The sequence below is a fragment of the Elephantulus edwardii genome, unplaced genomic scaffold (genome assembly GCF_000299155.1).
Source record: "Elephantulus edwardii isolate Elephantulus edwardi_28Jun2011 unplaced genomic scaffold, EleEdw1.0 scaffold00074, whole genome shotgun sequence".
Classification (NCBI taxonomy): domain Eukaryota; kingdom Metazoa; phylum Chordata; class Mammalia; order Macroscelidea; family Macroscelididae; genus Elephantulus; species Elephantulus edwardii.
Window position 1 is genome coordinate 12047590 of NW_006399824.1, and position 13808 is coordinate 12061397.

The 13808-nt window shown below is 42.0% G+C and overlaps 1 protein-coding gene across 1 annotated transcript in view; it reads right to left on the reverse strand.

The window, feature by feature from the left end:
• REEP3 (receptor accessory protein 3) overlaps positions 1 to 13802 on the reverse strand; it is a 116357-nt gene extending 102555 nt beyond the window's left edge. Inside the window, exon 1 of the mRNA XM_006889023.1 lies at positions 13663 to 13802. Coding sequence (XP_006889085.1) covers positions 13663 to 13694 — 32 coding nt within the window. The 5' untranslated portion in view covers positions 13695 to 13802. The remainder of the gene's footprint in view (positions 1 to 13662) is intronic.
• Between the last annotated feature and the right edge of the window lie 6 nt (positions 13803 to 13808).

Below are 13808 nucleotides of genomic sequence, written 5' to 3' on the forward strand. Positions count from 1 at the left end.
AAAGCTGTGAACAATCTCAATCTCTTCACCATCCATCCTGATGCTGCCAACTGGCCCAGTGGTGAGAATCTTTGTCTTCTTGATATTGAGCCTCAATCTATATTGAAGGCTAAAGTCCTTGACCTTCTGCAGCAAGTGCTTCAGGTCCTCCTCAACGTCATAAAGCAGGGTTGTGTCATCTGCATAACACAGATTGTGGATGACTCTTCCTCCAATCCTGATGCTACCCTTCTCCTCATACAGCCCAGCCGCCTCGATAATCTGTTCTGAATATAGGTTGAAAAGGTATGGAGATAGGACACATTCCTGGTACACACCCTTCCCAAGTCTGAACCATGCAGTGTTTCCTTGCTGTGTTCTGATGACTGCCTCCTGGTCTAAGTGTAGGTTTTGTATAATTATGATCAAGGGTTCTGGGATTCCAGTGAAGATAACAATTACTTACACAAAAGATGAAAATGTAAAAGGTTAGGGAATCTAGATGCATGGAAAGGGAACAAGCAGAACAAAGACAATGCTCACACATGATGAAGAATTTAAACGTCACTGACCAATTTGTGCAGAAGCTACTGAATGGGAAGCTGCTGTGTAAACTATCATCAGAAACTCAACAAATAAAATGTTCTTTTAAAAGAATAATCACAAAAGTTTTTTTATATACTGAAAAGACTATCTAAAATAATTAGGTATTTTTCACACAGATAGGGAAAGAAAATTATCAGGAAAGAAAATTTAATGAAAGTGTACACTTATTTATCTTTATTGAGGACGGTGGACAGTACATATATGTCAAAACTCATCAAAATTATAGTATGTAAATTCTTCTATAAAGGTGGCTGAAATATGTAAAAATATAGAAAAGTGTGACACATAACATAGGAAGGTAGTATGGCATAAGAAGATATCATTCTAGCACTCAAGGAGTTATGGCGTATTTGAGATAAGGAGTTAGTTGTGCTACCAACTCAAAGGATTATGGTTTGAATCCACCAGCTGGCTTCACGAGAGAAGGATGAGCACTCTCTCCCCGTACAATCAACTGCCTCTGAAGGTTCCAATTTGATAGTACTTAACAAAAACTAGCGCTCAAATGCCACTTTGATCTGTCAGCCAGTAGTTGTGTGTGAACAGAAAATTGTAAATAGTTAAAAAAACTCCCAAATCACAACAGGTTGATGAATAATATTATGTAGAAATTTCTTAAAAGAGAGATGTCTCAAGACATTTTTAAATTTCTAGATACCATTAAAGTTCACCACTTCTTCCATAAAACTCACAGAAGCAGTCAACAGATACTAACAAAACCATTTGCTGATAGGGAAGGTGAGTCGTTAGACTGTGTCCCCAAGGATCCCTCCGACAGAACTTTCTGTGGTGAAGGAAATGTTCTCTCTTTGCCAGTGGACCCTAGGCACATGTAGACACTGAACTCTTAAAACGTGTCTACTGTGAGTATTGAACTGACCACATGAGACTTAGTGGACAGCACAATTTAAAAAAAAATTTTTATTATGTTCTAAACCATTTAAAAACAATTTATTTTATTAATTTTAATGAATATTTAACAGAGATTTTGTATTTCCATTCATTCATTGTTGCACTTTTCTCCCTGTCCACCCCTCCCCCCCCCCCCCCCCCCCCCCCAGTTTGCTCCTCTCTTTGAAAAGTAAAATTCTTTCATTGGTATACAATCCCCCCGCAACCCCCCACCGCCCCGAGTACACTCCACAATGCAACCTTAATTCTGGACTCTTGTGATAATCATAATACCCTATCATATATCGCTTTTAAACTGTTCTCTCCCTCATCTGTTTCAGTGCAATATACATAATTTATCCAGTGATGTCAGTCTCATTCTATAACAGTGGCACCATGCAGTAGTTGTCCTTTTGTGACTGAGATATTTCACTTAGCATAATGTCCTCCAGGCTCACCTATTTTTAATAATATTGCATGAGTTTTTTGTTTTTCAATGCAACGTAGTATTCCATTGTGTGAATATACAACAGCTTCTCTAGCCATTCATTTGTTGATGGGCACTTAGGTTGTTTCAAACTCCTTGCTATTGTGAACAAAGCCATGATAAACATGGGTGTGCATATATCTGCTTGGATGTCAGTGATGGTCTCTTTAGGGTATTCCCAGTAGTGGAATTGCTGGGTCAAACGGTATCTCTATTTGTAACTTTTTGAGAAAGCACCACACCACCTTCCACAGTGGTTGCACCATTTTACACTTCCACCAAGAGTGAATAAGGGTTCCAGTCTCTCTACAACCTTGCCACCATTTGTTGCTTGCTCTTCTGTTAAGATCTGCTATTCTGACTGGGGTGAGATGATTTCTCATAGTTGTTTGCAGCACAAGTTTTAAAGCTCATTTGCTCTCCTATATATTTTCCCTTCCTTTTGCTTAACTGTGTTTCTCTACCTGAGGTTACTGTACCCCACAGAGGACATGTGACATTATCTGGAGATGGTTTTGTTTTTTTTTAACTGGTGGGTGAGAAGTTTGGGAAGTATTTAGTTACTGGTATCTAGTTGGTAGAAGTCAGCTGTGCTGCTGAAAATCCTACAGTGTTTAAGGCAATCTCCCGACCAAAGAATTATCTGGTCCTAAGTGTCAAGAATGATTAGTTGAAATATTTTAAGTGAAATGAAAATTATTTTGTAAATTACCATGAAACGAAAAAAAGACAAACTTTACTACCATGGAGCAGATTCCAACTCAGAGTGAGCCTGGGAGTTCTGTGTCTTCCCTCACTTCCGGGCCTTCCTGTCAGTCTCCTTTCAAAAGACACTTGGGTATTATCTACTGGTCTCTCACAGTGGATATTTCTTCCCTGCAGAAGCCCCAGTTTCTGCATTTGTAAAATGGACCTGTATCCATCATTCCGGGAGATGTAAGGACCAAATGGCTCAGTGCCTGATGTATACAAAAGTAGTGCTCAGAGGATCATGTACAGTGAAAAAGGTATACATCAAAAAAGAGCAAAAGACAGAGATTAACACTTTAGACCAACAATTAGAAGTGAAAAGGAAAAAGAAAAACCTCTGAGCTCTATGGCTATTCTGAGACAGTAAATCTTAACAGAAGCTGACTGCTACGTCTTCTGTGGAACAACTGGGAGGTTTGATTAAGTTTAACACTTAATCCACTACACCACCAGGGCTCCTTTATTATGAATGACTGTATGATCACTTAAAATTAGTTGGTCTGCTTATTATGTAAAACAATCTTTAACCACTCTCTCATAAATCTATCCCAAATGGTATTATTTCCTCTGTCCCCAGTATGAATGAGTAATGGCATCTCTCCAGGGTGGGTGTCCCCTCTCCCTTGTTACAGAGATCTTTATAAATATTATAGCATGTTTATTGAAACCGGTAAACTTGGTATGGTACTAGAAGTATACAGAATGTATAAACTCTTAATCACCAGTTAGGGTCTTTTATTGTCCCCCCCCAATGATTTCTCCCCCTCCCCTTTTGAATTTCTACACACATCTTACTAGTCATCCTTCTAATTTTACAATATGGCCTTATGCAGTATTTGTCCTTATTTTTTTAAAGAAAAATAATTTATGAGAATGTTTATATATCAAATTTGTTTTTTTCTAATCCATTATTTCATGCACAACTTGTTCTATGAGATTGACAGCAATTATTGCAATATATCACCACGTGGTCTTCTCATCTTTGATTTTGGGCATATGTTGCCTTTTTGGTTCTTGTATAGTTGATTATTGTGAGGCGCACATTCTTCAGTGTTGTCTGCTTTTGCATTATTACGTGCTATCAAGTTCAGGATCAACTCATGGCTGACCCACCAACAGGTTTTCAGAGGCTGTAAATAACACATGGGAAGAGACTCATCTTTCTTGTGTGGAACAACTGGTGGGTGAACTGTCTGTCTTTGGGTTGGCAGCACATCTCCTTAACCACAAGGTCATGAGAACTCCATCGTCCTATTAATTGGCCAGAGAAGGTAACCCCCAGTGTGTCTGCAGTTTCAGGCTAAGTTTTCTCTGGGCAACAGTCTTGTGGATGCCTCTAGTCTCTCTCTGAACAGTAAATCCACTCCCCACTTCTCCTTCTCCCCCAATTTCGCACATTCTAACAAAAACTTTCTATTGCAGTCTTGGTTGGAATGGCTGGTGTGGTAAAATAGCCAGTTAGTTGTATTAAGTATAAAAGCATTTATACTAGACGGGTTTTTACACTGAACTTCAAACATAAATCAAAGTGTTACAGACGTATAATCAGAGACATAAAAATAAGCTATGTTAACCGAGAGTCACGGTTATCTTCCATGTGACAATCAAAACAGTAGTAACATATTTATTTAAAGATACCGAAATTACTCATTGATGCCATTATTATTGTACTATATTATTTACTTAGCACTTAAATTCCATGCTGAAGTTAAGAATTAAAAATCTCTGTTCTTTTCAGGGAACAAAAATAGTGAATGGAAAAAGAAATAAACAACATACAGCGGCAGCACTGAACAAAAGTGGATGGTTTCTAAGATGAAATGAAAGTTAATAAATGGAATCAGCTGGATGGTTGGGCTTATGCAGTGAAAACAAATTCTGATCATTCAGGGTGCGTGCATTTTCTGTCTCAATGAAGATAGACAGAAACCATTACTTTTTGTAGGACATTCCAGATATATTTTTTTTTTTTTGGTTACCAGTCCAATAAGCCACCAGACATTTTTAAGATTTTTAAATTTTCACCTTTCTTGAGAATACCACTGCTCATATTTATTTCTCCTCATTACCTAATGGTAATTGCGGTAAGTGTTCTACACATAATACATGAATATTTTAAGTTAATCACATGTTGACTATCATTAAAATTGGTAAAGATAAAATCTATTGTTGCTGGTGGATGCCATCAAGTCAACTGTGACTCATAGGGACCATATGAACAACAGATCACAACCTTGCGCTTTCCTGAACCATGCTCAAGAACACTGTTGCAATCACTATTACCTCCTGGAGAGTTTTCTTCTCTTTCACTGACCTACCTTGCCCAGCATGATGCCTTTTTCCAAGGAATGGCCCCTCCTCCAACTTTCCTAAAGTAGGTGAGATGGAATATTAACATCTTTGCTTCTAAATAATATCCCGGTTGCACTTCTACTAAGACAGATGTTATTATTATGTGCTGTAGCGTCGCCTGGGACTCATAGCGACCCTATGTACAACAGCTCTGAAGTCTGCCCTGTCCTGAGCCAGTATCACTGACTCTGACACATCTACAGTCATTGTCCCAGCTATTCTATCAATCCATCTCACCAGGGTCTCCCTTTCCAGTGTTGTTCCTCCACCCTTCCCAGCATGATGTCCTTCTCCAAGGACTGGCTCCTTTTGTAAAGAGATAAAATCTAGCTTATTTGAAAGAAATGAGTTTAGCCATTGCTCTGTTTTACATGTGACTTCCCTCAAAGAAAGGCTCAAAATTATTTTCTCTTTCTAAAGTATGAAAAATTTTAAAAGATGGTTTTCATTAATTCTATTATAGACTTGATCAGCACACACAAATGTTACCTTCTCTTGATGCACTCTAACAAAGATGAAACTAGGAATGACATTCATTTTCAGTTATATTACATTTGTCTATTTTCTTTCCTCTATTTGTTAAAGTAAGAATATAATCCTACTCCTGTACAGCCTCCTAAACAATGTGAGCTAAATTACTAAATTTCAGAGTTTACGTCTTTGGTAATACCTCCTCCTGTCTTGAATGAGTATATCTGGAAAGAGGATCATCAATGGAACAAACTTCGCATAGAACAATAATCTTCAATGCTGAGAACATTCTAGATTCTCTTTGTAAAGAAATTTACTCACTGCAGCTTTCACGTGGAAAACAGTCAAAATCAGTTGTGAAGGAAGAAAAAAAGAAGGCAAACTCTGACTTAGTGAATATAACGTTTGCTGCCAATATTCTCTAGCTAATCATGCCATCTCCACTGTTGTTGAGTCAGTTTCGACTACCAGTGACCTGCCTTTGAATCTGAAGGCTGTAAACCTTTGTCCCACAGAATGACTGGTGGATTTGAACTATAAACCTTTCAGTTAGCAGGCTATCACCTAACACATTATGCCTACAGGCGTTCTATAATTTACCCACATTATGTTCATCAAGTGTAATCAACAAATATACACTGAGCTGCTTCTATGGCCCAATTAACACATCAGAGAAAAGAAACAGATATATGGTAAAATATAATGTTACAGAGACCAGAAGAGACAGGAAAGAACAAGAATGCTAGGGTTGTCAGGGAAGATTTCATTGACAATGTGGAGCCTAAAGGGACGAAGGGGATGAGCCTTGTAACTCTATGGAAAAGGCACTGAGGTGGATCAACAGGGCCTGGCTGTTATTCAGGAGCATGCATAGAATGTCAGAAGGAAGCAGGGGGGCCAATATAGCTGTAGGGAAGAGAGAAAAACAGAGGACAACGAGAGATGCAGTTGGAAAGGTGAAGGAGTCCATATCTTTGCCATGTTAATGAGGACGTGGTTTTTCTAAGTGAGGTGAGCCCTGTTGAAGATATAAACTGAATTAGTCATCTAAGGGTTAAGAGAGGAGAAGGAACATGGTTTGACGTGGATTTCAACATGATCATTTAAATGGCTTTGTTAAGAACAAGGGAGCTCTGGTGGTCTAGAAGATAAGGAGTTCCATCAGCTGCTCTGTAGGAGAAAGATGGGAAATCTCCTTCCATTTGATATGTTGTTATGTGCCAAGTCGCTTGCAGCTCACAGTGACCCTATGTACAACAGCCCTAAACCCTGCTCCGTCCTGTGTCAATCCCACTGTCTCCGACACACCTACGCCCATTACCCCAGTCACTGAATCAATCCACCTCATAGAGGGCCTTCCCCTCCTGCGCTGTCCCTCCACCCCATCAAGCATGATGTCCCTCTCCAAGGACCGGTCCCTCCTTACAACATGTCCAAAGTATGTCAGACGAAGCCTCAGAATCCTTGCCTCCAAGGAACAGCCCGGTTTAACCCTCTCCAGGATGAATCTGTTTGTTTTCTTAGCAGTCCATGGTACACACTCAATACTCTTCTCCAGCACCACAGCTCAAAGGCATCAATTCTCCTTCTGTCCTCCCTAATCATTGTCCAACTCCCTGACGCTTAACAAGTGACTGCAAAGACCATGGCCTGTATCTGACACACCTTAGTCTCCAGAGTGACACCACTGCTCTTCAATACTTTGGAGAGGTCCCTAACAGCAGACTTTACCATCGCAAAACATATTTTCATTTCCTAGCTGCTGGTGCCAAGAGTGTTGACTTTGGAGCCAAGCAAACTAAAGCTATGAACAATTTCAATCTCTTCAACATCCATCCTGATGCTGCCAATTGGTCCAGTAGTGAGCTGGAGGTTTGTTAAGAACAGACTGTAAAAGTGACCAGGGTAGAAGTCATGGTTAAGAGATGACTTAGGGCTGATTAGTTGCTGTGGAGTCAGTTTCTACTCATGGTGGCTCCAAGTTTGAAAACTGGGGTTTCCAAACCTGATCACATGGCACCTCTGGCTTGGGTTTGAGCCACCAATCTTTCAGCTAGTAAAAAGAAGACTTGAACAATGCCAGATGAACATTTCTTTGGCTTAAACTATACCCCATACCACCATAAAGTTGATTCTAACTCACAGTAACCCTGTAGGATAGAATCAAACTGTCTCATTGGATTTCCCAGGTTGTTATCTATACAGGGGCAGGCCTGGCAATACTTAAGTGCTTGGCTACTAATCAAAGGGTTGGTGATTTGAACCCACATGTTCTGTGGGAGGAAGATGGGGCAGTCTGCGTCTGAAGTGAATTATAGCCTTGGAGGCCCTATGGAGTGGTTCTACTAGGTCCTACTCCACCATAATATATTACAGTCTACTCAATGGCAGCGGGTTTGGTTGTCTAATCTTTATAGAAGCAGACTACTACACTCTTCCTTCCATGGTACAGCTACTGAGTTTGAACAACTGACCTACTGATTGGCGGACAAGTGTTTAACTACTGTGCCATGAGGGCTCCTGTCTTGTCATGGCCAAACTGAAACAAAAGCCCAAATCCATTGTGAGTGGAATCTGACTTCTGGTGACACTTCAGGGCAGAGTAGAACTTGCAGTGAGTTACCAGAGAAACGAAAACAAGCCATGTTTCCCTGGAAACTGAGAAAGTATTTCAAGGAGAGAGCGAGAAATCTCTAGCAAAAGCTGCTATTAAGTCACATGAGGACCAAACAACTTAGCCAAGTGAAGGTGACCACTGACCTCAAGAAGGCAGACTTCAGTGGAGCTAGCTGGTGGTGGCAAAATCTAAAGGTATTCATTAGCTGGAGAGCGACAGTGTGTGATCTAGAGAAAATGAATGCTGACCATATTTTGAAAATCTTTTGCTTTAAAGGGGTAATGATATTAATAGTATAATGGATTTTGCTTTTTTAAAAAGAAGGGAGAAATATAGCATCTTGGTATACTTGTAAATATTTACAGGGGTGGAGGGAAGATATAATGGGAAAGTCGAAGAAATTACTGGAGTATAATTTTTAAGGTGTGATCTAAATGTCCATTAACTATCTTTAAAGTTGTGTGTATGGTGGAGTTGGAACCGATCCATAGCTGACCCTCCAGCGGGTTTTCAGGGGCATTTTACTTGTGTCCAGAGACAGAGCTGAGCAACAAGGGGCCACATTATAGTGATGTCTTGACAAGTGTACTTTCTAATACACTGTAAGTAGCTTACGAAATACATTTCTTGACACTTGAGGAATACATCCTTCCATGACCTTTACCTGCTTCACATTTGCTCTTTATTTCTTTTATTTTTAAATTAATTTTAATGAAAGTTTACTGAGACTCAGTGTTTCCAATTGCTCCTTTTTTATCTCATACCTCTAGAACCTAAATTTTGTAGGTTCTAGTGTCAGACTTTAGGGAGCTCTGATTACAGAGTGGAGTACTGCTTTGCCAGTGTAAGCTAACAATGTGAATCCACCAGTCACTCCATGACAAATCGATGGGCAAGTGAGGCCTCCCTTGTGATTTACAATTTCTGAAAACCCACTAGACGGTCAGTTAGGAGTCAGTTCCAAGTAGATGGCAGTAAATAGATGACTTTGGTCTTTCTTTTCTCCAGTAATGGTGGCAGAAAATGGCTAAGGCTTAGCCATTAGCTAAAAAAGTTGGCAGTCTGATCACATCCAATGGCATCTAGGCAAAAACCCCTGGAATTCTACTTCCATTAAAAAATATAACCAAGAAAATTCTAAGGAGCTCAATTATACTTTGTAACACATGGTATTATCAGCTGGAATTGACTCTGTGGCAATCAATGTGTTTGGTTTTGCTTTTATCTTCTACTTAAGGAGCTTCCTTAATGTCTATTTCCCATCTTTTCACATTGCTAATCATGTCACACAAGAGCAAAGAATTGTCCAATGTAAATGGATCAATGCGTAATGAAATCTATTATTTCTTCCTGAAATTCTTCGAGGATGGGTCTCAATGAAGTCATCCAGCTTTCCTTATGCCTAATCTCTCATATCGACTACAACCAATGGAGGCTTTCCTTTCAGTGTGACCCTCTAAATTCATCCTGTTCCTTACTGTTGTTGTTGTTGTTATGTGCCATCGAGTCCTTTGTGACTCATAGTGACCCTATGCACAACAGCCCTAAATCCTGCTCTATCCTGCGGCCAACCGCACTGCCTCCGACACACCCATCCCGATTACCCCAGTTACCGAGTCAATCCATCTCACAGAGGGTCTTCCCCTCCTGCACCGTACCTCCACCCTCCCAAGCATGATGTCCCTCTCCAAGGACCCGTCCCTCCTGGCAATATGTCCAAAGTATGTCAGACGAAGCCCCAGAATCCTTGCCTCCAAGGAGTAGCTTGGTTTAATCCTCTCCAAGATGAATCTGTTTGTTTTCTTGGCAGTCCATGGTACACACTCAATACTCTTCTCCAGCACCACAGCTCAAAAGCATCCACTCTCCTTCTGTCCTCCCCCTAGTCATTGTCCAACTCTCTGATGCATAACAAGTGATTGCAAAGACCATGGCCTGTATCAGGCGCACCTTAGTCTCCAGAGAAATACTGTTGCTCCTGAGTACTTTGGAGAGGTCCCTAACAGCAGACTTTCCCATCGCGATACGTTTTTTTATTTCCTGACTGCTGGTGCCAAGAGTGTTGACTGTGGAGCCGAGCAAACTGAAGCTGTGAACACTCTCAATCTCTTCGTCATCCATCCTGACGCTGCCAATTGGTCCAGTGGCAAGAATCTTTGTCTTCTTGACATTGAGCCTCAGTCGATACTGAAGGCTGCAGTCCTTGACCCTTCGCAGCAAGTGCATGAGGTCCTCCTCAGTTTCAGCAAGCAGGGTTGTGTCATCTGCATAACACAGATTGTTAACAGATCTTCCACCAATCCTGATGCCACAATTCTCCTCATAGAGCCCAGCCTCTCAGATAATCTGCTCTGTATACATGTTGAAAAGGTACGGAGACAGGATGCATCCCTGGCACACACCCTTCCCAATTTTGAACCATGCAGTGTTACCCTGCTCTGTTCTGACTACGGTCTCTTGGTCCAAGTATAGGTTTCGCATTAGCACAATTAAATGTTCTGGGATTCCCATTCTTCTCAGAGTCAGCCAGTTTGTTATGATCCACACAGTCAAATGCCTTTGCATAATCAATGAAACACAGATAGACATTCTTCTGGTATTCTCTGCTTTCAGCCAAGATCCATCTAACATCAGCAACAATATCCCTAGTACCACGACCCCTTCTAAACCCATCCTGGACTTCCAGCAGTTCTCTGCTGATGTGCTGTTCTAATCGTTTTTGGATAATCTTCAGTAGACTCTTGCTTGCATGTGAAATCAATGACACTGTTCTGTAGTTTCCACACTCAGTTGGGTCACCTTTCTTTGGAATGGGAACAAATATCGATCTCTTCCAGTCAGTTGGCCAAGTGGTCGTTCTCCAGATTTCTTGGCACAACTTGGTGAGCACATCCAGGGCAATGTCTGTTATCTGGAATATTTCAATTGGTATACCATCTATTCCTGGGGCCTTATTTTTTGCTGTTTCATTCAAAGCAGCTTGAACTTCTTCCTTCATCACCATAGGCTCTTGTTGATATGTTATTTCTTTAAATTCCTCTGTATCTGCCAATTCCTTTCTATATAGTGACTAAGTATATTTCTTCCATCTTCTTTTAATATATCCTGGATGGTTTAATATTCTGCCCAAAGCATCCTTGATTACAACAACTCTAGGTTTGAATTTGTTCTTCAGTTCCTTGAGTTTAAGAAATGCTGAGTGAGTTCGGCCCTTTTAATTTTCTGACTCTAGCTCCTCGCACATTTCGTTGTAGTATTTTGCTTTGTCATTCCAAGCAGCCTTTTGGAATCTTCTGTTCAGCTCTTTAGTATCTTGAATTCTTCCTTGTGCTTTGGCTTCTCTGCGCTCCAGTGCAATCTTCAGAGTCTCTTCTGACATCCATTTTGGTCTTTTCTTCCTCTTCTGTCTTTGTAATGACCGTTTGCACTCTTCCTGGATGATGCCTTTGACATCCTCCCATAACTCATCTGGTCTTTGCTCATTAGTGTTCAAGGCCTCAAACCTGTTCCTGAGATGATTCTGAAATTCAGGTGGTATGAAATCAAAGTCATATTTTGGCTCCTGTGGGTTTGGTTTAATTTTCCTCAGCTTCAACTTGCATATCTACCTCAAATATAATCTCTCCTACCTTCTCTGAATCTCCAACCAGATGGGATCCATCTCTAGTCTAATCTTTATAGCACTGAGGATAGTTCTTATAAGACTTGATGCTCATACCTGTACCATGTCTCTGTACCTCAACTGTCATTTCTATTATAATCAATTACGTTGTCTTTTTGTTCTAGAATACACACATTCATATTCATTGTCAAGGATCAAAAGCAGAATTTACTGATTTGAATAATTTGAAAAACAAAAATCAAAGCACTTCAAAATTTTTTGTCTGTTAACAAATGGGTCAAGAGAACCTAGAGAATTTAAGAAGTAATTTTCCCCCAATTTTTGCTGGCTGCTTTCTGTGTTCTGGCCCTGCAACTCTGGACAACCAAGCAGAATAGCTCCCATACGGTTTTTTGGTTCTAATCATAAAGTTCCCAATGGGGCACTTGATTTTCCTGGTACAGACACAACTCTTGATTGACATCTACTAGGTCAAGGAAGGAATGCCTTTATTATGGAAACGAAAAACTCAAAGGTTTGAAAACCTCCTCCCAGCCCCAACCAAAAACCCAAAGGCATCTGTCTTTTGTATTTATTACCTGGTTTTTAATTTTGTACAGGTGCATACAGGCAACTCTGGGGAAAGGGTAAATCCATTAATACAAGCAAATGACAAACTGTGAATACCTTTGCAGAGATGTTTGGATAAAATGGTAAGAGAATACATCTTAAAATAAATTTCAAATTTGGAAAATTAATTCCTTGCCTCCAGTAAAAAGTGAAATGGAATAAAAAATCTAGTTATGTTCCTTTCTTCCAAATTTTAAAGCTAATCAGGGAAACCTGGCATAGTCACAAACATTTCATAAAGGTGTTGAAATAATACTACACTTAAGGCGAACACAGATAATGAGTATGTGGATTCCTAACTATTACGCAGGCCTATGTCACTTGTTTACTTGGTGCCTTCATTTTTTTTTTTTTTAAAGGGGAGACCAACGAGAAAGGCAAGACGGGAGGAAATCAGTTTAAATTGTGTTCAAGTATCTGTTTAAAGTAAACACTACAAGTTAGCTGATTTTTTTTTCCTGTGATACTGTTGATACACAATGAAATTAACTGATAATCTGAACAAAGCCAACAGGCACCTGCAGTCACTCAATCTCTTCGCAAATATTTCCGCCAGGACAGAGGGCCAAACTGGAGGATCTGGGTGAGAAGGCGGGTGTCACCTTTCAATACTAGGCTCCTTGCTCAATAAGCTGTAAATCCTGGAGCTACTGGGACCCTTCCCAGGGATCTCGAGCTGGGAGCGGCCTCAGGTTTTTAGACAAATTTCTCCTCCTACCACACGTGACCGAATGGCAAGCAGCCGCCGAGACAGACACCGCAACGCACCAGCCGCGGGATACAAAGGCTGGGCGCCACCGCTGCATCCTGGGGAGGACCGCGGAGCCTCCCGCGCTCGGCGTCGGCAAAGCCTGCGTAGGACGCCGCCGCGAGGCACGCTGCTCCCGGGCCTGCAGGGCGGTGCCGCGCAGCGCGGGGAGCGAGAGCAGGGAGCGCGCGCCGCCTGCCCTGCGCGCCTGCCCACCCAGTGCCGCGGGAGTAGGGGCGCCGAGTCGCACGCAGCCGGACCGCGTTACAGCCATAGCCACAGCCACATCCGCAGCCACAGACACAGACGCAGCCGCCGGAGCCGCCGGGCTCTTGCCCGCAGCAGGGAGCCCCGCAGCGACGAGGACCAGGGTGAGGAGGCCGAGGCCCCCAGCTCCCCGGCAGGCCGGAGGCTGGGCCACCCTATCTCCGCGCAAGCTTTCCTTCCCTGCCCCCCTCCCCTGGCCCCCGTCCCTCCCGCGACTCCCGCGGGCCTGGCGCAGGCTGCCGGGCGCCGTGAACAGCACTTACACCACGGCTCTGGAGATCATCCAGGACACCATCTTCCCGGGGGCTTGGGCCCCACCTGCGGGGCGGGTGGGCGCCAAGCGCCACGGACTAGGCCGCCAACGGCAGGCCGCGCGCTTGCCGGCTCCTCGCGCTCCCCGGGGCCGCGC